The sequence below is a fragment of the Cricetulus griseus genome (genome assembly GCF_003668045.3).
Source record: "Cricetulus griseus strain 17A/GY chromosome 1 unlocalized genomic scaffold, alternate assembly CriGri-PICRH-1.0 chr1_1, whole genome shotgun sequence".
Taxonomy (NCBI): domain Eukaryota; kingdom Metazoa; phylum Chordata; class Mammalia; order Rodentia; family Cricetidae; genus Cricetulus; species Cricetulus griseus.
This window is the reverse complement of record NW_023276807.1, coordinates 13,205,381-13,232,105: the sequence shown is the minus strand read 5'-3', so window position 1 is coordinate 13,232,105 and position 26,725 is coordinate 13,205,381. Positions and strand designations below refer to the sequence as shown.

At 44.7% G+C, this 26,725-nt stretch overlaps 1 protein-coding gene across 2 annotated transcripts in view; it reads left to right on the top strand.

Moving 5' to 3' along the window:
- The first annotated feature begins 6,018 nt into the window (after positions 1–6,018).
- Positions 6,019–26,725, top strand: part of Plekhb2 (pleckstrin homology domain containing B2) — a 32,083-nt gene continuing 11,376 nt past the window's right edge. The window contains exons 1-6 of one of the 2 annotated variants that reach the window (XM_027386887.2): positions 6,019–6,162; positions 18,180–18,224; positions 19,734–19,886; positions 20,432–20,534; positions 24,427–24,466; positions 25,908–25,997. In XM_027386887.2, coding sequence (XP_027242688.1) covers positions 18,188–18,224; positions 19,734–19,886; positions 20,432–20,534; positions 24,427–24,466; positions 25,908–25,997 — 423 coding nt within the window. In that variant the 5' untranslated portion in view covers positions 6,019–6,162; positions 18,180–18,187. The remainder of the gene's footprint in view (positions 6,163–18,179; positions 18,225–19,733; positions 19,887–20,431; positions 20,535–24,426; positions 24,467–25,907; positions 25,998–26,725) is intronic. The other variant, XM_027386888.2, reaches the window with a different exon arrangement.

The window sequence follows — 26,725 nt, the reverse complement described above, 5'->3', positions numbered from 1 at the left end:
CACGAAACAGAGAGGGTGAACTGGAAGCGGAGTTAGGCTATAAACACTCAAACGACATGGTTCCTCCAGCAAACCCAAATGTTCCATAACCTCCTCAAACAGTGTCACCAAGGAATGAAATGTTCAAATCCCTGATCCTCAGGGACATCTACACCAACACACTATGACAGATCCCCATACAGGCCAGCACAGTGACATAAAAACCCTGCCTGATTGCCTGCCTCTTCATAAAAGTAGCCCTAGATAATGCCTCCAGGAAGACAGTTTCTTCTGTCCTGCTGCAACTGTGCTATGTTTGTTTTTTTGGGTTTTTTGTCTGTTTGTTTGGTTGGGGTTTTTTCTGCTTTTTTGAGACAGGGTTTTTCTGTGTCCTACCATATATCTTATATATTCCCTATTTTTGCCTTCTTCTGTCTTGGTAAATTCTTCCACTAGCCAGTCAATTTCATCCTGCTAAGCACAAACAACCCAGTACTTAACCATTACTAGGGGAATGGTTAACTACACTCTGGTCCATCTACATAGTAAAAGTTCCAACTAAAACAAGAAAGAAAGGGGGGGGGGAGAAAAGAAACAAGGAGCCTTTCCACATATCAAATTGGAAATGTCCCCAAATACGCCATTCACAGACAAAAAGCAGGGGAGATTATATCTTATATAATTTAAAACACTGTGACAAGTAAAAAGCATTAAATAACAAATAGCGTCAATTACTGGTGAGGCTGGGATAGAATGGGACCTGAGCAACAGGGTGGGGGTAGGATCAGGAGAAAGATAATATTCATGACAATTTTCTTTACAGCTTTGAATCATGTCCATGTATCTAAAAGTAGATGCAAAATAAAAATCCCATATTTTTCTGGAAGTACAAAGAGGGCCACAATCCTTTTAGAACAAAGTCTGGCTGTCTCTTAGAAAACTAAACATACATCTATACAGTCGTCCTACAAATTGTACTGCAACGCCGGGCGTTGGTGGCGCACGCCCTTAATCCCAGCACTCAGGAGGCAGAGGCAGGTGGATCTCTGTGAGTTCGAGGCCAGCCTGGTCTCCAGAGCGAGTGCCAGGATAGGCTCAAAGGCTACACAGAGAAACCTTGTCTCAAAAAAACCAAAAAGTAAAAAAAATTGTACTGCAAAGAAATGGAACCATACATTCATGCAAAGATTTGTACAGAAATGCTCATAAAAATTGGCCGATTATAGCCTGAAACAAGGCACCAAGTCACCTGTCACTAGGAGACAATTGAGCTCATGGTTGTAAGAGCTCGAAGATAAATTTCTGCCATTTCCCAAGCACAGCCATTATTTAAAATTATAGCCTAGGGCTGACAAGATGGCAGCTGGTAAAAGCATTCATTGTACAAGCCTGGTGACTTTAGTTCAGTCCTTGGAAGAAGAGAAGTGATGCCTGAACGTTGTCCTCTGGCCTCCACATGTGTGCTGTAGTATAAATGCACCCTCCACTCCCCACAATCACAATGAAGTGCAAAACTACTCTTCAAGGTGTTTGTGCTTTTTGGAATGTCTGCACTACCCTCAATATGAAACAAGTTCTGGCCAGGCATTGGTGGCACATGCCTTTAATCCCAGCACTCGGGAGGCAGAGGCAGAGGCAGAGGCAGAGGCAGAGGCAGAGGCAGAGGCAGAGGCAGAGGCAGAGGCAGAGGCAGAGGCAGAGGCAGAGGCAGAGGCAGAGGATCTCTGTGAGTTCGAGACCAGCCTGGTCTACATGAGCTAGTTCCAGGATAGCCTCCAAAGGCCACAGAGAACAAGCTCTGATAGCTTCCTATATTTGCCATGCTTGCTATGGAGTTATCTATGGGCCAATGTGATGGAGAGTCTTTTTTCCTCAGTTGAAGTTCCCTCTTCCCAGATGATCCTAGTGTGTGTCAAGGTGATAAAAACTAACCAGGGCAGCATCTATAGTTCTATTGATGTAGGTGAGCATAGGCTGCCTGGTGACCTGCAAGCACTTTTCTTTGGTCTCCTTCCTCATGGGGGCAGCACACAGCATCTCCTCTCCTGTAGGTAATTAGGGGTCAGGCCTTTCTTAGTAGAAGAGCAGATAAACAAGTCCATCTTAAACCAGTTTTGGGTGTGAGCTGTGAGGGCGAATTTTTCTTTGAACTGGACTATTAAAGGAAAACTGTTTACTTTCTCATGTATTCCCATATGCTTAAAGTTATAGGATAAACGACCCACCAGCTCCAAGATGATCCAATGCTATTTAACACTAAGCCCATCCACCAATCACGGTAGCGGGGATGGGGGTGGGAAGTGGGGGTTGTTACCTAATTCCATTCATCAGGGGAACCTGCTCCTCCCTCTACCCAAACTCATAAAACAATGCTCCAAAAGGATATGGGGCCGGGTGTGTGTGGGGCTGGTGGTGGTGTTAGTCTTTTGTTTAAAAAGAAGAAAAGAGAAATGTTGAGAAATGAGACATAAGACTATAAGTTTATTATAAGGCCCGGCAGAATGGGGAGACTAAGAAGAGGAACAGGGGTAAATGGCTGACCGCCATGGCCGGTCGCCGTAGAGAGAGCACATAGGTGAGAGAGAGAGAGTAGAAAGGAAGCTGAGAGGAAATAGAGAGAGGGAACAGAGAGAGGGAACAGAGAGCATAAATGGGCAGGGGCCTATCTTTTAAAGGGGTCCTCTGTATCTGCGTGCAGACTTAGTTCCCATGGAACCTTGGGCTGACCAGGGTACTGCCTGTTCCACCAGGTAACAGGGGCAGGCCAGCATAATGCCTGAACCTTTCATTCCCACCTCTACTTATTATTAAAAAAAGGTGGGGTGTTTAGACATGGCAGGTTAAGGAATAAGGGTGTCGAATTCTCAAGACTGCTTCCTGCTGACGTGGGGGGCGTTGACCATCTTTGGGGGACCCGAGAAGGTTGGGGTGCTGCCACGTCCTGGGGATGGTGGTTGTTTCATTGCAGTCCAGGCTGTATGGAACTCCCTGGCGCCTCTTAGACCTGGCAAGATGTTGACAGAGCAGAGGACAAGGTTAAGTTTAGAAAAAAATTTTTTCTTAGGTCCTGTCACTTGAGGGGAAGATTGTAAGAGGAGGGAGGGGTTCCTGAGATGTCCTAACACGAGGGAAGGGAATTTGGGACCGGGGAAAGGTTGAATATTACCTGGAGTGAATCTGATTGTTTGGATCTGATTCTGCTCCCTGGAACTTACAAGAGTCCTTAGAGTTTGTGGAAACATAAGTATTAGACACATTAGCAGCATATTTACGTTAGAAGCAACTTGGCTAAAAGCTTTACCATTTTAAAACAGACAGATTTTTTTTAGGACAATGAAAAGCATCTTAATCTTGACTTTGTAGTTATGATCCTATAGTGGTATTGGTGAACTTTATTATGAACAGTAGCATGAGAAATAGAGAAATCCGGAACATATTTTATTCTTTTTAATGTCTCAACTCATTTTATCATCATTTAAGCCTTTTTATCCTCAGGCCTTTGTAACTACATTCTCAGACTTTTATACATCTTAGACTTTCCTATCTTCACATAGATAAACCCTAAAATACCTGTTCCTGGAATCTGTTTTGCTTTAAGTTGGCAAGACTACCAGTCGTCAAAAGCATCAGAGTTCTTGAGAAGGATAAGATTTTACCTGAATCAATGATTAAAGAATAACAGAGACTTGCCAGCAGGCTGCATGGACAGCCACCCCCAAGGTCCTCCATCCATAGAAGTGGGCTGCAGGACACCTGCCTTCTTGCTGATAACTTGTGACCTGTGGATTACAGACTTTGGGAAGACTCGCCTACCGTTGGCCCAAGCAACGCCGGGAGAGTCAATTCCATTGTCCTCTTGTCCAAGGTCTGGTATATTTTGTAATAGTTGAGGTGAAGGGCAGGGTTGCTCAGTGACCAGCGTTGTCACTGACTCGAGATGAAGCTTCTTTAGTGCCCATCAGTCTTCTCGGAGGAAATGGGGTGGGGCCAGCAGCTGGCCTATCTCTCTGTTATAAAAAGCTTTTTAACAAAACATTTTAAATGCCATATTCTCTAGATCTCTGAGCATTTGAGGGCTGTCATCAGTTTAGTATCTCAGCAGTTAAAAGTTTGCCTTTAGTTAGAGAAAAATTCCTTTTTGTAATAAAAGCTGTACCTTTGTAAACGGCTTATAGGATAGACTGAGTGGCATAAATATTTTGTTAATTTGAAATAATCTTTATGATTTTAAATTTTTATCATTATTTAAAGATATATGAGTTAAATTTAAGTTGTATAGACTTAGCTTATATTTTAAGCATAGTTAAATTAGACCTTTATGACTTTAAATGTTTACTATCATTTAAAGATACATAGCAATTTAGAAACATGAGACTTAACAGTTAAATTTAAGTTGTATATAGAGCTAGATAAGTATAAAATTAAATTACAGGTACAAAGACAAGCAGGACTGGATAACAGTAAAGGGGGAACCAGAATGTAATCTCTGATCCGTACATTGTAGCAAATGGACAGGAGATTTAAAGGGAGAGAGTAGATTTAAAAAGAGGGCCCTGGAAAGGCATAGTATTTAGTAAACAAGCCATGAACAACAGAGCCAGTGAAAGAAAAAAAAGACAAAAAATAAAAAGCAAAAAGATCTGGCAGAAATCAAAAATCTGATAGACAGGTTCAGGCATTATGCTGGCCTGCCCCTGTTACCTGGTGGAACAGGCAGTACCCTGGTCAGCCCAAGGTTCCATGGGAACTAAGTCTGCACGCAGGTGCAGAGGACCCCTTTAAAAGACAAGTCCCTGCCCCTTTACACTCTCTGTTCCCTCTCTCTGTTCCCTCTCTCTGTTTCCCTGCTCTGTTTCCTCTCAGCTTCCTTTCTACTCTCTCTCACCTATGTGCTCTCTCTATGGTGACCAGCCATGGTGGTCAGCCATTTACCCCTGTTCCTCTTCTTAGTCTCCCCATTCTGCCGGGCCTTATAATAAACTTATAGTAAGTATGTCTGTCTCAGCATTTCTCTTTTCTTCTTTTTAAACAAAAGAGTAACAGGTGGTCCTGAGTCTTATGCTTGCTCAGGCCTGTTCCCATTCTGGGGAGTATTCGGTGCCTTGTCCAATATACAAAAAAGTATGGTAGTATATATAATATATATATATATATATATATATATACATATATATATATATATATATATATATATATATATATATTATGGAAATGGGCTCCCCTGGATTCCCAGGCTGTCCTTGAGCTCACTATGTAGGCAAGAATGACCTTGGGCTTCTTGAAGTCTTCCTACTTCATTTCCCAAGTGTTGCAATTACAGTTGTGTACCACCATGCCCTCTTTATGAGCTAGTTTTTTTTTTTATTTGTTGTTTGTTTGTTTTTTATGACAGTGGCTGTGTAGCCCAGACTGGCCTGAAACTCGTGATCCTCTTGACTCAGCCTCCACAGTTCTGGGTTCTGTGCTAACACACACGGATCCTTCCAAACTCCTTTCTTTCTTTCTTTCTTTCTTTCTTTCTTTCTTTCTTTCTTTCTTTCTTTCTTTTTTCTTTTTCTTTTTTTTCCCCTTTGGTTTTTCATACAGGGTCTCTGTGGCTTTAGAGGTTGTGCTGGAACTAGCTCTTGTAGACCACGCTGGTCTCGAAATCACAGAGATCCTCTGCCTCTGCCTCCCGAGTGCTGGGATTAAAGGCGTGCACCACCACCGCCTGGCCTCACTTATTTCTGTAATCGTTTTACTTTATATTCTAAGTTATAACAATTCTTTGTGACTTATTGCGAAGGATTCCAGCTTTGTTCCTCGGTTGCTGTTTCAGTTTTGACATCTTCATTTTCTAGTTTCCGAGCACGCTGTTCTCAATTCTGGCTCAAAGCAGGCTCTGCTCGCCCTTGGTTTACCCCAGTTAGGCAGTCATACAACTTCTCCGGGAAGCTGAGTTTGGAGGCCAAGTTCAGAAAACTTAGAACCGCCTTTGAGGTGATAGATAACTAAGCCCCAGTTAGGAGGAACTGCTCAGACTCGGCGCCGGCCGGCCCTGCACCCAGGCAGGCACCTGCCTCCCGCGCATGCGCGCCGGGCGGTGACGCAGGACCTGGACTTGCGCGTTCAGCAAAGAGCAGAAGAAGCCGGCGACCTTGCACTCCCAGCCTGATTCTTGCCTAGCGGACCGAACATTCGCAGGTGACTGTGCCCGCGGTGCCCCACTGCGCCCGCGTGCGACCCCTTCCCGGGACCTCCCCTGCCGGAGTACCCCATCCGGCCCTGCTCCACGTCCCTCCGGGGTGGGGGGTAACCACCTTCGCCAACACTCCCTCTCCAAGCCCGGCTCTTGGGCACTCCAACCTTGCTGGCCGCGCCCACTTCCTCAGCCTCACGTCCTCTCTTCGGTGACCCCTCTCAGCCACTGTTGCTTCTCCCTTCCCCAAAGTCCCCCCGCCACCACCCCTTCTCGCTCTCTTCCCTTTCTCGAATGTCTCCATTCTGACCCACGCCCCTCCCTCTTCTCTGATGTCGCCCTTCCTGATTGTATCCCGCCCCCACCAGCTCCTGCCTCTCCGGAGTCCCTTATCCTGATTGTATTGCCTCAGCCTCTGCACTACTTGTATTCCCTCCACCTCCTGTCTCCTTCCCTGTCCCCAGTGTCCCCCACGCTGGTTGTATTCCCCTTCGAGGTCTCTGTCTCTTCCCCCTACCCTGTTCATTGTCTCCATCCTGATCTGTCTTCCCTGCGTAGTCTTTCTTAATGCTCTGTCTAGCCTAGCGCCCCCCCTTTCCCTGGGTCCCCGCGGGTTTCCCCAGTGTTCCCCACCATAATCTTTTCCCTCCCTTCCCTACTTCTGGCCCATTCTGGTGCCCCTCCCCTTCTCCTAGAGCCCTTTCCGGGCTCCCCAAAGGCCCACATCCTGGTTATATCCTCCCCAACCCAGAGCATCCTTCCCCGTGTCCCCTATCCTGATGGTATCTTCCGTAGAGCCGCTTAGTCCTGACCCCCCCTTCTCCACCCATGGCGGGTGAGGAGGTGGTGGGGGCGCACTGCTGAGGATGGGACGTCTCAGGCCCCGCAAGGGACCGCTACTGCCTCACTGAGACCCTCGGGTTACTTGTCGCCTGCCATTGCCTGGCTCTGGTGGGCCCTCCTGTTCTACTGCACTTCCATGGTCGGCAGTCTTACCCTGTCTTTAGTTCAAGCGTAACTCCTTTTTATTACATTTAATTGTTACGCAGCTAGACTGAGACCTTGGGAGGTCAGGGATTTTATTTGGGATAAGCAGAAATTGTTTGTTGTATCTTAACTTTCAGATGCATAGTGGTTTACAAAGAGACCTCATGAAGGAGTGGAGTAATTCCCAGTGTTTTAGAGTAGGTGGAAAGGTTACAGATTCTAGAGACTGCATGTCTAATTCAGAACACACTGATTAATCCCTCCAAAGAAGCCTACCTCCCTCTCCCTCCCTCCCTCCCCCTCCCTTCCTCCCTCCTCCCCCCTCTCTGTGGTGTGTGTGTGTGTGTGTGTGTGTGTGTGTGTGTGTGTGTGTGTGTGTGTGTGTGTGTGTGTGTGTGGTTTACTAGGATAGAAAGACTGGTCTCTTGTGGTCTTTGAGGCAACCAGTGCAGGAAGTGACTTGTCCCACTTTACAGGAAACAGTGAGGTGGCAGCTGGGATTTACTGCCTGCTGACTTAGGGTGATGTGTGTTTGCTGAAGGAGTCATTGACCAAACATGGCTGTGTGTCTGCCAGCCTGTGCTGTGGTTTTGCCTTCTAGAGTGGAGAAGGGCATGTAGCTGGGAGTACTGTTGCTGCTGGCTCCTTCCTTAGGGTGCTTGGAGTGTTTCCTGGGCCCAGGAAGCTTTGCCTCTGTGTGGTCAGCAGGATTTGGTTAGGACAGATGGCCCCAAAAGAGACCCTCTAGCCAGGCAGGTGCTTGTCCTGGTTTCTCTAGTGTCTGTGATGTTTATTTTGTGTATGAGAGATTTCCCACTGTTCTTCCTCAGGGCAGGAATCAAAGGTGTTTTTCTGTCAGACACACAGTAGATGTTCAGTAAGTAAGGATGTTAGCATATCTTTGTAAGTAAATTCCCTGATAATAAAGACTGAATTTATGAAACTGGTGGCTCCTCTCACTATGTCTGTCTGCTATCTATCTCTTATCTATCTCTGGAAACTGTACCTTTAGGTTGTAGGTTTGCAGAGAGCCAGTGATCTGAGAGGGAGGCCGTGTTCATACCGTTGAACAGGCTCTAATAAGTCAGCTGCAGTTGACAGGTGGTACAGCAAGGGGGAAACGGAGGCAGTCTGACATTGCACAGTCTGCTATTCCTACTCAGTCTTGGCCTGCTGGTCAGGAGATCAGCCTAGACCCTGAAGTTCATGATGTCTATGCATTCCTCCTGATTGTCTGTCTGCTCTTCTCCGTTACAGTCTCTGTTAACTGGGTTTGGACATTCTTAAAATATCAAGTCCTGTGTTCCTCCCGGTGCCTCCTGGGCCAGAGGTTAACTCAGAATAGCAGACCATGAACAGGGGTGTGTGCAGATTCCTTTCTACAATACATCTTACCAACTTGTCCCTAAAATATAGAGGATAAAAGTGCTCTATCTGCCCTTCCTGTTCCTCGCCATTCCCTATTGTTAGTAATAAGTGGTATCTGTGAGTACTGTATCATAAGGACGGCGGCATCCTGCTGCCACGCGTTTAGTTTAGTTTAGTTCCTGTAAGGAACTTCCTGGCATAACCATACCATTTGCAACCAAAAGAAGTTAGACAGATGAGATGGGTAAAGAAAAACCAGTGAAGTTTCCCTGAGGCCTGCAGGGCTCAGGAGCCAGGAGGCCAGAAGACTGGATCAGAGCTGAAGAAACTCCCTGAGGAGTTTGTTTTTATCCGAGAGTTAGTGTTATGAACTGTCTTTACCTTTTGTTGAAATCTGAAGTTTTTTGTTTGTTTTATTTTTGTTGTTTTAAGCACACCCTATAAAAACAGCACATTGTTTGGCAGTTTGTTGCATCCTCTCTCCTGTCAGAGTGGCTGCTCAGAAATGTGTTCCTGTAGCACTCGCTAGAGATGGGGTGAGTGGGTGGATGGGAAGTAGGTTCTCCTTGACTCCAGAGAACTTGACTGTGCTTTAGCTCGTATTTTATATGTGACTTCTTTCTTTTTTTTTTTTTCCAGCCTTTCTTCTGTATTAGTGGATGACAGACAACTTAAAAGAATTACTTGATCAGTGTCAGCAACTACCCAAAACTTACACAGTACAAGCTGAGAGAGGAAAGATGTAATTAGATGGGTATTTCTTGTCCAAACCAGGACCATCTGCTCAGGGGTAGCCACACCCACAGTGGTCTGGGCCCTCCCACATCAATTTTTAATAAAAAAAAATGCCCTACTGACTTGCCTATAGGCAATATGATTGAGGGTTTTTCTCAATTGAGGCTCCTCTTTTCAGGTAACTCCAGTTTGTGTCAAGTTGGCAAAACCAAAACAGCACATACTCCAAAACAACAAAACCAACCTACTTGTAGTTTACTTTCTTTTCTTTCTTTCGTTTTTTTGGTTTTTTGAGACAGGGTTTCTCTGTGTAGCTTTTGGAGCCTATCCTGGCACTCGAACTCAGTGAGTTCCGCCTGCCTCTGCCTCCCGAGTGCTGGGATTAAAGGCATGCGCCACCAACGCCTGGCTTGTAGTTTACTTTCTAATAATTCTCATTGCCTTCAAACTGGAGGGGGGAACTTTAGTGACTGTATTATAGCAACTGAAAGTCAGGAAGCATGATTATGATTATATGTTTTTAAAATTCATAAAGACTAGTGTGTCTAAGTATAGACTTTGGACCCAGAAGACCTGTATTCAAATCCTGTCTCAACTCATCACATTGGGCAGCTTACTTAGCTTTCTGAGCCTTGCTTTTTCATCTGTAAAGTGAAAATATGCCATCTACTTGGCAAGATTATGCAGAATATGGCTGAAATAATGTACAAGTTTTTGACTCGGTACCTGACAGAAAAACTCAACCCAAGGTAGCTATTTCTACAGCAAGTTAAAAGTACTGTGAGAGTCAATTTCAAACATACACAATGATTTTTAATTCTGACTGTCAACTTGACATGATCTGCATCACCTAGGAGACAGAGCTCTGAGCTGTCCTGTGAGGGAGTGTCTAGATTGTGTTAACTGAAGTGGAAAATCCACTCTAAATGTGGATGGCACCACCCAATGGGCAGAGGTCCTGGATGAGTCAAAAGAAACTGAGCTCAGCATCAGCATCTCTCTCTGCTTCCTGACAACAGATATAATGTGACTAGGTGCTGCATGTCACTGCCATGATGGACTCTATCCCTTCAGCCTCAACCTAAAACAAACCCTTTCCTCCTTAAATTGCTTTTGTCAGTCATTTTGTTACAGCAATGAGAAAAAATAATTAATATACCTACCTTGAGGATGGGGAGAGTACCTCCAGGATATATGACTGAATCAGTCTCTGAAGGAACAGAAATATTTCGATTTCTTTGCTTGGCATGCTGAGTTCCATATGGTCCATAGTTTATCACTCCGTGTCATTAGTATGTATTATATATGTCACTGTATGTCCTATTATAGGATCCAAACATAAGTTGAGACTCACCAGGAGCCCATAGTTAAGAGACTGTGGGACATAGAGAGAATTGATTTTTAGAAAGACTTTGAAGATTCTAAAAAACTTGCCCCCCCCCCACCAAAAAAGAAGCCGGGCAGTGGTGGCTCATGCCTTTAATCCCAGAACTCTGGAGGGTGGGACAGGCCTATTACTGTGAGTTCAAGGCCAGTCTGGTCTACAGAGTAAGTTCCAGGACAGGCTCTAAAGTTACACCCAGAAACTGTCCTGAAAAACCAAAAAAGGAAAAAAAAAAAAAGAAAATTTAGTACTTTTAATTGTTATTGTTGAATTTTTAGTGATGTAGGACTTTTAAGAATTGGAATGTTTTACATTGTGCTGTTATCATTAAATACGAGACTTTGGGGACAAACAAAAAAAGGGAAGGTTATTGTTTCATAGTGTTATATTCGAGTGTCAAGTTGACAAGGGGTAGTTGTTTTGGTTTGTTTTGGAAACATCACAAGTTACAGTTACTTGGGAAGAGGAACCACAATTGAGAAAATGCCATCAGATTGTCTGTACATAATCTGAAGGAAATTTTCTTGTTTAATGATTGATACGGATGGTGCCACCCCTGTGGTCTTGGGTTGTGTAAGAGAGCAGACCGAGCAAGCCACCAAGGAGCAAGATGGTAAGCATCGTTCCTCCATTGTCTTCTGCTCTGGTTTTTGCCTTGAGTTCCCATTCTGATTGTGGGAAGACAGGAAAGGCCATTAGTGCAGCTATATTTCTCAGTTTCGGTAGATGCTTAGCGATTGAAGGGATCATGGAAAGAAATTGAAGCTTAGCATCATGTGGCAAGGTCAGAGTCCCTGAAGAAACTTCTCCCTCCCTTTGATGATAGACTATGATGTGAAACCGGGAGGAAAATAACCCTTTTCTCTCCAAGTTGTTATGGTCATGGTGCTTTATGGCAACAATGGAAACCCTATTGTTGTAATATGAAGGTAATTTTGATGCATCAGTGCAAAACCCACTTCTTGCCTCAAAGGGAATATGGTGGTTTGTTAATAGATACGTATGAGTAACTACCATGGCCCCAGAACATGGATTCATTTTTCCCTTGGGTGACAAGTTCCAACTGAACTAACAGAATAAACAAGTTCAGGCACATTGGTGGGACATCAGTTAGGCAGCGTACAGCACATGAGGAAAACTAGAGATCTAGTGGTCCACTCAGCCAACAGTGCAAAGGTGTTGCACCTGTTGAAAGGATGTTACATCGAGTGCAGACTGGGAGGTGAATGGGAGCTAAAGATAACCCAAGATGATTTGTCCTCTGGATCTGTAACATTCTAACTCTCCACAGTAGGAGAGTCTTAATTAGTGCAACAGCCTTGTAGAATCTTTAACGTAAATCTGTGTTGTTGTTTTCTTTCTGAGAACAATTATGCCTTTGTATGTATTGAGACAGTGTGTGCATATGTTGGGAAACAATCTTCAGCCTGCTTCCTACAGTCAAGAACTATTAGGTAGCCATTCCTTGTTCTCTCTAGAATGCCCTTTCTTGTGTTGACTCTTTTCTCTGGTCTGATGACTGTTTTCTTACTCTTGGCTCCAGGGTGGGTAGATGTGTTTGCCATGCTGTGTCTATTCTCATTTTAATCAAGTACCTTCTTTACTGGATTATAGAAGCAGGGTACTTGGAAAGCACACATGTCAATGTCTTTTATTTCCTGGGTTAAAAATGGGTATGGAATTTGGCCTCACGATCCATTTTTGCTCATCACTGTGAAGTTTCATTTCCCCTCAGCTTCTCGAATTGTATTTAGAAAACCTTTCATTTCTTTCCAGTCTTGATTTGTATGTGTTTGGGTGCTTAGCCTGCAAGGGTGTCTGTGCATCACATGCATGAAGTTCCCGCAGAGGTCAGAAGAAGGCTTCAGATTCACTGGGACTGGAGTTACAGGCACGCAGTCACCATGTGGGTGGTGGGAATTGAACCTGGGTCCTCAGGAAGACCAGCCAGCGTTCTTAACCTCTGAGCCATCTCTTCAGTCCCAGTTTCTAGCATTGTTGATGAAGATGTCCTGGGTGCCTTACAGATTGCTACTCCTTGGTGGGACTTTCTATTTTTTTCCCCAATATTCCAAAGTTTCATTCGTCTATTTTACTGAAGATTTATTTATTTATTTATTTACTTATTTTTGTGACAGTGTCTCACTGCAAAGCTGTCTGGCCTGGAATTCACTATGTACATAAAGAAGTCTTCAAACTTGCAGAGATCCGCCTGCCTCTAGGCAGTAGAACCCAAGGCTTAAAGGCACATGCTTAATTGGTTTCAGGAGCTTAAACAACAACAACAAAGTGTGTGTGTGTGTGTGTGTGTGTGTGTGTGTGTGTGTGTGTGTGTGTGTGGTGTCAATGGATCCAGGACAGGGCATAAGATCCCCTGGGACTGGAGTTGTATGTGGTTGTGAGCTGGCTGCCATGGCTTCTGGGAACCGAACTCTACAAGACCCATGTGTACTCTTGTCTGCTGTGCCTCCCTCCAGAGCCCCAAGGATCTTTTAAAAATTCTTCTGAGGAACCTAGCATTGTGTTGGAAAACACTTCTCTCACACTATTTCTCTGCTCCTTCCCTGTGGTTTGTTTCTGAAATCATATACACAGGCTATTTTTATTTGTTATTTTATTATTTATTGATGCTGAAGGTTGAGTCCAGAACCCTTCTCTATGCCATTCTATGCTGTGGCTGGGCTATAGCCTTAGTTCCTAGCAGATTTTTTTCCTCCTTTAAAATTTTTATTTAAGCTGGGCGGTGGTGGTGGTACATACCATTAATCCCAACACTCCACAGCACATACATGTTATACATATAAATCAGGTTACAACTGGAGGGAGTTGGTTCTCTCTGTCCAGCATAAAGGGCCTGGGAATGGGAACTGAACTCATCATCAAGCTTGGCTGCATTGTTGCTTAACCATCTCTCCAGCCCCTCCTTTTTCTCTCTGAGAAAAAGATACCATCAACACCACCACCTCCTCTTCCTCTTTCCTCCCTCCTTTCCTCTCTCTTTCTCTTTCTCCCACCCTGTTTTGTCCTCCTTCCCTCCATCCCCCCCTTTTTTTTTCTGGTGCTGGGGAATGAAACCCAGGGTACACATGTTCCAGGCAAGTGCTCTGCCCCTGACTGAGCTATAGCCCAGTCTTATTGCATGTTTGATTATGGTTATTTAAACCCAGAGTTCTGAATGTTCTTAATTTTAGAACATTCTGTTTTTGATTTTGGGGATACAGTGTGTGTTATTTCTTTGACAGTGATGATGCTGGTGTTTTTATGGCAGGAGCCTGGGCCTTGGCAGCACTAACAAGCCAGACAGCCAGTGGTCCTCAATGGACCAATTAGACAAACAGATGGTAGTGAAAAAGCCACACAACCCCTTCCATCCTATCTGCCTTTAGGGCCTGGTACGAGGTTTATGCTTATTAATTTTTATATTTATTTACCTTTGTTTTAAATATAAGGGTGTTTGTGTGCATTGGTATACTACATGCATATAGTACCTTCAGAAGCCAGAAGGTGTTGGATGCCCTGTGACTGGATGTGTTGTGAGCCCCCATGTGGCTGCTGAGAGTTGAACCTAGGCCCCGCTCTTAACTACCGAGCCATCTGTGCAGCCCCGAGGTTAGGTTGAGATAGGTTAGGAAGTGTGCCTAGCTAAACAGTTCTGGTCAAGGTCTGCATCATTGGCTCATTGGTTGAGCACCGGTCTCCTGCAAGGTGGTTTGACAAGTCAGAACTGAGTGGATTCTCTTTCCGGGAGACTTGCTTCCCCTCTAGTGGAACTAGGCCTTTCCCTTTCAGCCTTTCCCTTCCGGCATGCAATGCCTGAGAAAATTCCAGCTCTCCAGAGACCATTGTTTTCAAAGCTTTGTGGTCAGGGGTGGAGGTCAGGATGTAGTGGCCATCTGCAATGTTTACTAAGGACTGCTCTCTGTGTATCTTAACTTGCTTTCTCTGGTGAGGAAGGCCTGGTGGACGCCACATGTTGCTTTTGGCCTGGCAGCCAGAGGCCAGGGTAGGATGCTGCTGACAGTAGAAGCTCATAAATAGTGCTTACATGTAGTACCAGGAGCACTGCCCGGGAGACCGGAAGACAAAACGTCACATGCTTCCTTGTTCTGTGCTGAGTCACATGGCATCAACCCCAGCTTCAGTGCCTCCAGAATAGGCCGTGTGTCTGACTACCCTCTCTGACCTGGGTGAAGAGCCATCGGTGCCGCAGAGTGCTCCCATTGACATGGCTTCTTCTGACCTTTCTGAGGACAGTGTGTAAGAGCCTGTCTAACAAGCCTCAGTGCATTCCTCAGCTTGTGAACCCAAGAGGCATTTCTCCAGGCCTGTTTCCTTAGCAGCCCAAGTTCAGGTTGCCTTCAGGCCTGCTCCTAGCTTTTCTTGGCTACCAGTTTCACCAAACCCAAGCCTTCCACTCAGAAGTCTGGTCTTGTCTTAACATGCACATCTTAACATCTTAAATAGTAAAGGTCACACATATCCCTCTCAACACGTAGCTACTTAATTATCTAGTGGAAGGATGGTATGATATAGAATTAAAGATAGTGCTGGATGGTTTTTGTTGTTATTGTTTGTTTTGTTTTCGTTTTTTTTTTTTTTCTTTTTTCCATTTCCTATCCTCTTAGTCTTATGGAATCAAGCTCATAGTGAAATGCCTTCCCCCCTCCCCCCACCGTAACACATTGTGTTGGTTGGTTTTTGTCAGCCTGACACAAACCTAGACCTATAAAGAAGTCGAGGAATTGCCTCCATCAGAGTGGCCTACAGGCAAGTCTGTGGGGAAGTTGTCTTGATTAATGATTGGTGTGGGAGGGCCCTGCCTTCTGTGTGGGGCCTTGGGTTATATAAGAAAGCAGGCTGCAAAAGAAAGCAGGCTGCAAAAGAAAGCAGGCTACATACGCTTGAGGAGCAAGCCAGTAGGCAGTGTTCCTGCATGACTTCTGCTTCAATTCCTGCTTCCAGGTCCCCGCCTTGGCTTCCCTCAGTGGACTATGACCATGAGTATGTAAGGCGAATAAAACGTTTCCTCACCAAGTTGCTTTTGGTTAGTGGTTTTATCGCAGCAAATAGAAAGCAAACCAAGAGAAGTGTTTTCTAGCAGAAACCCATTTAAAAGTATTGCACTTAATCATCATTTAGCCTTTACGAGTTTGACTTGCAATCCTCCTGCTTCAGCCTCCACTGGGATTATAATTCTGTGCCACTCGATACTCAGTTTGGTGCTGGGAATCAAACTCAGGTCCTCTACAAGAGCAGCACAAGCTCTTAACTGCTGAGCCATCTCTCCGGCCCCGTTCTAGTGAGTGCATGCGTGTGTGTGTGTACACCTGTGTTGCCGCAGCATGTGTATGGAGGTAAGAGGACAGTTTGTGAGAATCGCTTCTTCTCTTCCGTCCTATAGGTGCTGGGCACACTCAGCTCGTCAGGCTTGGTGGCTGGTGTCTTTAGCCACTAAGCCATCTGGCTGGCACCATCTCTGTGTTTTAACAGTAAGCTTCTTAGGTGTCCTGCCCTGAACTGTAACCAACTCACTCACAGGAAGCAATGGGTCCTTTTAGAGGACCTTGGCATTAAACATACATCTGGACCCTGGGAATAAAGTGAGAATTTTCTGCATTCAATTGAAGGTTGATAGGGTGTCCCCCGATCAGAAGCTACTGTTTAGGAAGTTTCTACAGCTAATGCCTTTTTTTTTTTTTCCTATTTATTTATTTATTTATTTATTTGGTTGGTTTTTAAAGATTTTATTTATTTATTATGTATACAACATTCTGCTTCCATGTATATCTGCACACCAGAAGAGTGCACCAGATCTCATAACGGATGGTTGTGAGCCACCATGTGGTTGCTGGGAATTGAACTCAGGACCTCTGGAAGAGCAGCCGGTTGCTCTTAACTTCTGAGCCATCTCTCCAGCCCTTATTTTTTGAGCTTTGCGTGTGTATGTGTGTGTGTGTGTGTGTGGTATACTTGCATGTGTATGTGTATTTGTGTGAGGGCCCACGTTTCTGCAGATGGATGTGTGCGAGATGGAGTATCTTACTGGTGTTTCCTTGCCTTATACATTGAAGCAGAGTCCCTTATTTATTTTCTTTCTTTTTTGGGGTGGGATTTGAGACAGGGTTTCTCTGGCTTTGGAGGCTGTCTTGGAACTAGCTCTTGTAGACCAGGCTGGCCTCGAACTCACAGAGATACTCCTGCCTCTGCCTCCCAAGTGCTGGGATTAAAGGCGTGAGCCACCACCACCGGGCCTTATTTATTTTCTTAATAAATGTATTTACTTATTTTACATCCCTGCCACAGTTTCTCCTCCTTCCTCTCCTCCCAGGTCCTCCCCCCATCTCCTTCTGTTCCCAACGCCCCAATCCACTTCTCCATTTCTGTTTAGGGAAAGGCAGGTCTCCCATGGATATCAACAAGACATATCAAGTCACAGTAAGACTAGTTACCACCCCATTTATTAAGTAAGGCCGAGTAAGGCAACCCAGTATGAGGAGTAGGGTCCCAAAAGCCAGTAAAAGAGTCTGAGACATTGAGGCAGGGTCTTAGTGAACCAGAGCTTGCCAATTTGACTGGTCTATCTATTCATCTTACTCTGGGGATCCCATTTACACCTCTGCACTGGGATTACCGTGGGCCACGGTAATATGGCATATGGTTGCTAGGAGTCCAAACTCTGATCCTCATGCTTGCTTGGCAAATCCTTGAACCTTCTCCCTAGCTAGGGGCCCCAGTCTCCTTCTCTGTAACACTTTTGAAGCATATGTCTATATGTCTTTAAATGTGTAAGTGCCTGTCTTGCCTCTTTTTGAGTCTGGATTCTACTGGCCTGGAATCAGTTTCCCAGATCAGCCCTCTGGTTTCTCCTAATAGTTTTTTTTTTTTTTTTTTTTTTTTTTTTTAAACTTGATGAGTGGTTCTGTAGCATGAATACATGGCTAGAAAGTAAGTGAAACAAACACATTAATCTTAGTCTTTAGTGAGAACACATTCAGATCCCCTGGAACTGGAGTCACAGATGATTGTGAGCTGACATGTGGGTGCTGGCAATGAAACTTCAGTCCTCTGCAAGGACAATAAGTGCGGAGCCATCTCTCTAGTCCCCAAGATCCTTAGTTTTATGGCATTAAATATATGTATTTTTCTTGAAGACCCAAGGTTTTCTGCCTTGATCTAACCACTCAGTCAGCTAACACCAGTGAGGCATGACCAGACATGTTAGCCTGTGGAACATGTAGGAGTTAGGCTGAGGCAGCTGGACTCTGTCTCCAGGACACTGGGTGTGTTGTGAGAAGCTCCAAGTCCTTATCAGAGCTAAGTGTCAGTGTTCCTGGGACTGCCTGTTGGGACTCAGCAAGGTTGGAGGAAACGTGGGTGGTGTGGACCTGTGGATGAGGCATTTGATAAATGTTGAGTTGTGTGAGGTCAGATGTCTATGAGTTGTTCCTCGGCTCACAGTGGAGGAGGGGGGGGGGAGTGAAACTTGAGCCAGATGAGCTGTTCTTTTCCCACTCTTAATTCTGAACCTGTCTGCTCTTTCTCTTGCAGCTGAAGAGATGGCATTTGTCAAGAGTGGATGGTTGCTCCGACAGAGTGAGTAGAGACACTTGAATCTGCTAAAACAGATCCCATTTGCAAGCAGTTATGTCTAGTTAATGCTGTTGCCTTGCGTTTCCTTTGGGAATTTTTAGAGCTATGTGAACTGTTTGTGAAAACACCTATCAGGAGCCAGGAAGCATGGAGGTCCCCGCTCCTTTCCCTTCCTCAGTCGAGTGCTGCTGAGCCTGACCACACCTGGCCTCTGTGTGTGGGAAATACCTGTCCTATGTAGGGTCTGAGAAGGATTAGTAGGGGGACTTGCCTTGGATGGGCAGGCACACCGACCTTTTATTCCAGAGGGAACTCAGTTCTTTGGGCTTGAGGTCCAGTCTCCTAGACCTGGAAGCTGTGGACGTGTTCTTCATATACCAGCTGTTCTTCTCCTAGGTTGCCACTCTGACGTGCTGTAAAGCAGGGAGAGCCAATTACCCCTTCCCAAACCTGGAGCTGTGCTGTGCTACCCAGATCTGTGGGTAGCCTTAACCTAGACAGAGCAAGTAATTCTGGCTTTACCTGATATTTCAGAGGGTAGCCTCGGTCCCTAAGGGCTACCTTTTCTTGAGCTTTGTGCTCCCAAACTTCTGTGGACCATGGAGGGCCTTGCTCAGAGATAAGTCCTTTGCCAGTCCTTTGGCTGGCCTCCATGCTCTTGGAAGGTGAGCCTTTTTCTTTTCTTTTCTTTTTTAAGTCATTATCATTTTTTAAAAAGATGTATTTATTATGTATACAGTGTTCTGCCTGCATGTATGCCTGCAGACTAGAAGTGGGCACCAGATCTCATTATAGATGATTGTGAGCCGTCATATGGTTGCTGGGAATTGAACTCAGGACCTCTGGAAGAGCAGCCAGTGCTGTTAACCTCTGAGCCATCTCTCCAGCCCCAGTTATTATCATTTTTACATATGTTTTTCCCATCCATGCTGGAATGTTGAAAGGGCCAGTCTTGGGTGGGCCTTGTGCAGGTATTCATAGCTGCTGTGTTCTTGAGTACAATGGCCATGTTGTATCCTGTTGCCTCCCAGGAAGCCAGCTCCCAGGACTGCACCCAGGGTAGCAAAAAGAATGCCTTCTCAGAGCAGTGAGGAACTTAGAAAATATTTCTTCTCTATCTTTATGATAGACTTTTCTATCTGGTGGGTCGGCCTGTTGAATACTAGTTGTCACCTGCTGTATATTCTCAGTGGCCTCTGGCAGTATCCAAACGGCAGTGTTCCACAGAACTCTTCTCCATCCTTTGGCTTTTACATGTGTCCTGTCCCCTCTTCCTTGATGTTCCCTTGGAGGGGTACATTCTTAATTTTCAGTCTACCTTTTCTTGTTTATTTCACGACTCGTGCTTTGCTTGGCAGCCTTCCTGTGCTTGCACTGTTAAAGTGGGAGTGACCAGGCCATGTCTGTTTCCATCAATTCTGCGGGGGTGGCCAGTTCCCTCTGTGACTGCTGTGCACTGGGGTCAGCCTTTATTGTTTTAAACCAAAGACAACTTTCCCTGTTTCCCTCCAGGTACGATTTTGAAGCGCTGGAAGAAGAATTGGTTTGACCTGTGGTCTGATGGTCACCTGATCTACTATGATGATCAGACTCGGCAGAGTATAGAGGATAAGGTCCACATGCCAGTGGACTGCATCAATATCCGCATGGGGCATGAGTGTCGGGGTAAGCGGTGCCCAGAACTGCCGTGCCTCCCTTCCTTAATGAGTCTGCTTCCAGTATCAAACTGGGCTCTGTCCAGGCAGCCATAGTGGGGATTGGGCACGAACATCAGGGTAGAAGGATTTCTTTTTTCCCATTGCGTCCCCCCATCTTTGGAAAAGGAACTAGATTGCTTGCAACGCCAAGAAAGGTGGAACCTCTTTTAGGTCATGCTGATTTTCTGATTTAGACACTGGGTATATGGGATCGTGTGGTCCGATTCTTGAAACCATGATGAAGTACATTGGATGCTGGGGTCAGTCATCCTTTCTTTATGCTTACTTTACAGGGAACAAATGGCATCCTCCTTGCCAGCCAGCTTGGTTGTTTCCCTGTTGATCTTAGTTAGGCCCCAGGTTATTTCCTATGTAGTGATGCTCTGTCTTGTTCTTCACTTCTGTGGGTTGTTATTTCTATGAATGTGTAGGGAGGCAAACAAAACAAAACAAAAAACCCAAACCAAAAAGGCAAGCTACTGCGTGGTCCTTCATTCTGCTTGTTTCTCCTAGATATCCAGCCTCCAGATGGGAAACCCAGAGACTGTCTGCTGCAGATCGTCTGCCGAGACGGGAAAACCATCAGTCTCTGTGCAGAGAGCACAGACGATTGCCTGTGAGTTTTGATTTCATTTCGATTCATTAGTTGACAAAGTATTTTCTGCTTTAGTTTCTACTTGTCAGGAAGGGAAAAGAATGGGAGTAGAGTTTTCCTCTAGGCTGGAACTGTAGAACAGGGGCTTTTCTTAGATCTAATTTCTTTCTTGTGTGTGTATGCCTGTGTGTGTGTGTGTGTGTGTGTGTGTGTGTGTGTTCGTGCAAGGGTGGTGGTCAGAAGGAATTATCGGTATTGGCCCCCACTTTTCACCTTGTTTTTGAGACAAGGTTTTGTCTGTTTTTCATTGTATTTTCCCCATGAGCTCCCAGAGGTTCTCCTGTCTCGATTTCTCATTTCTCCATAGAAGTGCTGGATTATATATCTTAGTGCTACACATCTGAAGTTTTTACATGAGTTCTGGGGATTCAAACTGAGGTCCCTGTGCTTTCATAGCTAATACTTTTACCCACGGAGCCATCATCACCCTAGCCCTCTTTATTCTGATTTCTTTCCCTCTTGCTCAAGCAGTGTAGTGTTTTGAATAAGAATACCGCTCCACGAAGCTCATATATTTGAATGCTTAGTCACCAGGGAGTGGCACTATTTGAAAAAGATTAGGAGGTGTGGCCTTGTTGGAGGAACTGTGTCACTGGGGGCGAGCTTTGAGGTTTCAAAAACCCATGTCACGCCCAGTGTGTCTCTGCCTATGGATCAGGATGGAGATCTCAGCTACTCCCCAGCGCTGTTGGCACACTGCCATGCCCCCCTGCTGTGATGACAATGGACTAAACCTCTGAAACTATAAACAAGCCCCCAATTAAATACTTCTTTTTTGCCCTCCCCCTTCCTCTTTGCTCTTATCCCCTTCCTCTTACCCTCTTGGGCTCTCTCTCTTCTCCCCCTCCCTCCCTGTAATAAACTCTATGGTTAATGTAAACAAAAACCAAAAAACCCTTTTTTTTTTTAAAAAAAAAACTAAGAGTTGCCACGGTCATGGTGTCTCTTCACAACAATAGAACAGTGACTAAGACAGGCAGGATCCCAGAATGAATGGCAAAACTCATTAGCAGCCACTTTGTGCTTTTCACTGATAGGCTCTTACCGGTCTTGTGCATTTGTGTATGTATGTGTACAAGAGAGAGGGGGGAGAGAAAGAGACTGACTGACTGACTGACTGACTGACTGACTGACTATGTAACCCTGGCTGGCTTAGAATTCTCTATGTACCTCAAACTCAACAGAGATCCATTTATCCTCTGCCTCCCTACTGTTGGTATTAAAGGTATGTGCCACAATGCCTGGATAAACTTTCTTAGGATTTATTTTAAAGTTTTATTAAAACTACAGTGTGTATGTGTGTGTGTGTGAGGGCCTCCACCTCTGTTGTCACATAACTTTCTCCTGTTGGATCTGTGCCCACATCGATCATGTTGGACTGAGGACCTTAAAGTTTGACCCCATTTTCATTTCATTTTATGTGTAAAGACCCTGTGTCCTGGTGAATCACACTCATCCGTACTGGGCTCCCTAACTTCAATGTGTCTTTTGAAGGCACGTAATTCAATCCAGTATAGAGACTTCTGAGGAAAGGTGGGGAAATAAATATGGATTGTCTTCTCTAACTATCAAGTGAAGTGAAAGGGGAAGCATCTATTTATCTCTGTCTGCTATCTATCTTTCTATCTATCTATCTATCAATCATCTACCTACCTACCTACCTACCTACCTACCTACCTACCTACCTACCTACCTATACATCCAATGGATGCATTCTATGGCTAAGCAATTCATTAGGAATCATCCTCTAGAAGTATTTACAGAAGCTACTAAGGAAGCAGGCCATGCTGGGGTACATCTGTCATCTTAACACTTGGGAGGGCCAGGAGTTCAAAAACAAAAAAGGGGCACAAAGGTAGCAGGGAGCATCCTTTTGGATGGTAAAAATGTTGCCGGTGTGCTGGAGTCCAACTCCAGGGGGGTTCTTGTGCCGCAGGAAGCATGTGTGAAGTCGGTGAAAAATGAGGAGTCTGACCACCGCTGTCTTTCAAACTGATGGCCCTGACTAGCTCAGGCCATCTTTATTTATACAGGTTCCAATGCATTCAAGCGTGATCAGTTTCAAATAGTTTCTCTCTAATCATTTCCCAGGAATCATTGACATTTATACATTTTAGTTTTTCTTCTTTCCCACTGACTTTTACCCCATATCATTATATAGCAATCCAAGTGTTTATATCTAGCTAGGTACATCTTATTCATACTGTGCCCTAGCCGGCAGCAAACATTCGGTTACAAAGTAAGATTTGAGCCCTGTGATTAATTCTTGACAATATGAGATCAGCTGAATATATTGTGATGCCTAGAGTATCATTTTCAGGTGTATACCAGTTTCTGAGTAATCTGTATGTCAACTTTATTATATGGAATGCAGTTATAATCCTATTCTTTATAAGTTCTCAAAATAATAATGATTAATACCTAACTCTTTAGCTATTGAGATTATGTTTCTTTATTCTTTCTGGCAGTTTCTAAATGTATTTCTTTAAGAGGAACTAGGAGTTTCAGATTCCTTTTTTGATACTTTGATGCTGGAAAAGTATTGAATGTTCATGTTCTAGTGCCAGAGAAATGTCTGACCTTTCCTGTCCTATCTCTTTTTCCTTCTGTGTTCCTATAAGGTTTTTAATGTCATCTTTTAAGAAACCGTTTTCTTGGTTCCTAAGTTCTTTGGAATATATTTATTTCTTTTTGCAATTGAATAAGCAATAATCATTAACCTTAGTGAGTTCCTCCTGCTTCCTCAGGATGATTGCAAAGGCAGCCAGGGATGACTGGAGAAACTGGTTTCTGTAACAGATCAGAGAAATTTAGTTTTTCTGTAGAAGCTTTTGTTCCCAGTAAATTCAGGCATAGCAAAACATTAGAGAAGCCTGAAGCCCATGAGCTCCCTAAGTTCAACGCAGGAGTTTGCAGTATTGTATCCACAGGTCCTTGCCAAATGGATGGGATTCTCCAAAGGGCCTTGCCGTCTAAGGCCCTCCATTTGCAACACACCTATGTGCTGTTCCCAAGGGTGACAGCATGGCATCACCGGTGCGCTGGCTGGTTTTATTGCTTGACACTGGATGGGAGGGAGCCTCACTTGAGAAAAGCTACAGTCCTCCATGGTGTCTGCATCAGCTCCTGCCCCAGGTTCCTGCCCTGCTTGAGTTTTGTCCTACTTGCTTTTGATACCGAACTGTAATATGGAAATAAACCCTTTCCTCTCCAAGTGTCTTTTGGTCATGGAGCTTCATCACAGCAATAGTAACCCTAACTAAGACAATTGAAATCTCTTCGTATCATAGAACATAGAAGAGCCATTAAAAATGAAGTAGAGACCAAGTGGCATTCAGGTGTTGGCTTACATCTGAATCCCCATACTCCGTGGGCTGAGGTGGGAGGATCTTGAATTTGGGGTCAGCGTGAATTACACAGTAGGTTTCCAGCCAGTGCTGGCTGCTGATGAAACAGCTTACAGCACATTTCACATGTATTAATGAGAAGAAAATATTAAATGATGTCCATTATGCTTTCAATGGTTTAGAATATTAATCCATTCTTTAAATATACATGTTTTCTTAGTTCATATCTTGAACAGGTAGGTGATTTGTGGGTCTTGGGGTAAGGCCTGAAGTTTTGTTTTATTTATTGTGGTGTCAGTGGGTTGGTAGGAGACAGGGTCTTAGTCTGCAGCACAGGTTTGCCTCAGCTCCTGGTAGTGGTCCTATTTAAGTCTCCCAAGTGCTGGGATTACAGGCTGGATGTCTCTCTATAAACAAGCCTTTTCAGGAATGCTGATGCCAGCCAGGATTTAAGACTTATTAGAATGTTGGATAACCTCAGAGTACCCTGTTTTTATTTTCTCCAGGGCATGGAAGTTTACACTGCAGGATTCCAGAACAAACACAGTAAGTTGCCTGTGGTGGTTCAAGTCCCATTTGCACATCCTGGGTCTGTGTAGCAAACTGGAGAACAGGAGGTGGGAAGAACATGGGAGGGGCGGGGTCTCCTGTCCATGTACTGCTCTGTGAACTAATCAGGGTAGGATGCCTCTTGCTGACAGTGCTCATGCTAGGTTTTGGTAGGAGGTACCTGTTGTCAGTCTGAGTATGAAGTATCCCCCGTAGACTCACTTGTCTGAACACTTGTTTCCCAGCTGGTGGAGCAGTTTGGGGAAATTAAACAACCTTTAGGAGGTGGAGCCTCTCTGAAGGATAAGGGTCAACGAGGGTCACAGGGGGGGGGGCGGGCCTTGAGCCTGTCTTCACTTCCTATCCAGTCCTGATGCAGGATTCAGTGTGACCAGCTGCTTCCTGATTGTTATACATGTCCTCCCTGCCTGCTGTCATGCTTTCCTCCTCTGTGATGGACTGTCTCCCTCTAGAACTGGAAACCAGAACAATCTCTTTCTCCTCTGAGTTGTTCTCATTTGGTTATTTTGTCAAAGTAGTGAGAAAGTAGCCGAGACAACACCCTCCTGCTGTGGCAGTTCCTGCTGTTGGTCACCTTTTTCCGGGTTTCTGCTGTATTTTGAAGTAAAGATTCAAAGAGAACTATGGTGCCCACTTTATCCATAAGATCTCAGCCTCTTATGAAACCCAAACCTTCTTGTTCTTGTCCCTAATCCTATTTCTGACCTCAGGAGATACAGAAACCATAAACCCTGTTGTAATCCTGTCAGAACCTCCTTGTGCCCAAGACCTTTGTGGTCAACATTTTCATTCTTAGATGGGGCTTCTATTTTTTTTTTTTTTTCAGTATCTTTGAAGGAAGAAGAGAAAGTAGATAAGACTTACAGAACAATTGTACAGATGCAAATAGTCACAAACCTCGGTCCTCTGCTCCTTCAGCCTGAGATACCTTTCCTCTAAGCTCACAGCAGACTCTAGTTGTCTTCTTTGGTGAACATCCCCCCGCCCCCAATGAAATGAGTATTACTGGTCCATATAGTCAGCAAATTCTCAGTGCGATTCTTTGTGTGGATTTTTAAAAAGAGCTATTATTTTTTTCTTTTCACTGGAGTGTAAGGTTTGAACAACAGGAAGAGCCTGCTCATGGTGCACTTCTGATTGTGATCAGATGTACTGATAGGAGAGGTGACTGTTGGTCTAAATGGCATTGGACAGTGAAGCTCCTGGCATCTTCCTAGGCCAGGAGCGCTTGCTCCACCTTGGCAGGAGGCTAAGCCAGGACTGGCCACCTTGCTGCTGCAAGGTGGTGTTTTAGTGAGGCCGGAAGCTGCCCCTGGACCAGCAGAAAAGGCCCTTGCTTCTCAGATTGCTGAAGCCTGTTGATCTTTCGTTTGCTGAGTAAATGTGCTTTTGATCCTAGCTCTCTTGTCTCACACAGGCTTATGTTGGCTCAGCAATACTGTCTGAAGAGACTGCCGTGGCCGCCTCGCCGCCCCCCTATGCTGCCTATGCTGCACCGACCCCTGAGGTAGGGAGCAGATCTGAGCAGAGAACATGCAAGTGGGGAAGCTGGGGCTCTCTGCTGCTTTGCCATTTTTGTTAGTCTTAACTTTTGGTTTTGGTTGTGGCTTTGTTCTTAATCTTGAGTCAGTATCAGGGAAACTAGAACTATACTCTAAATCTTTCCTTGTTATCACTTAGATGAAATGAAACAACTTTTAGAGCTGGTGATGTAGCTAAGTTGACAGTGTTTGCCTCCAAAGCTGGAGGCTCTGGGTTCAGTCCCCAGCACTACATAAGCTGGGGGTAGCAACACATACCTGGGCTCCCAGCACTTAGGAGGTGGAGACAGGACAGTCAGGAAATCAAGGTCATTGTTGGCTACATAGCCTCCTATGTAGTGTTCCAGCTTAAGCTAGAAATTCTGTCTCAAAGTAAACAAAAATCTTAGTGTGTGTGTGTGTGTGTGTGTGTGTGTGTGTGTGTGTGTGTTTTCATGTTCAAATAGTTTGTCTGTAAAGTGTTTTTTTTTCCTTTTGTGGGTGACGGAGATTGAATTCAAATCTTCACACATGCTAGGCAAGTTCTTTTCCACTGAGATATCTCACCCACTATTTGTAGATGTATTTATTAATTAAAGGATATCCATATATCCTTTATATATGTATATAAACACATTTATTTGTATGTATATGAGTATCAGTATATGTGTATGTATGAGAGTATTGAGCGTGTGTGTGTGTGTGTGTGTGTGTG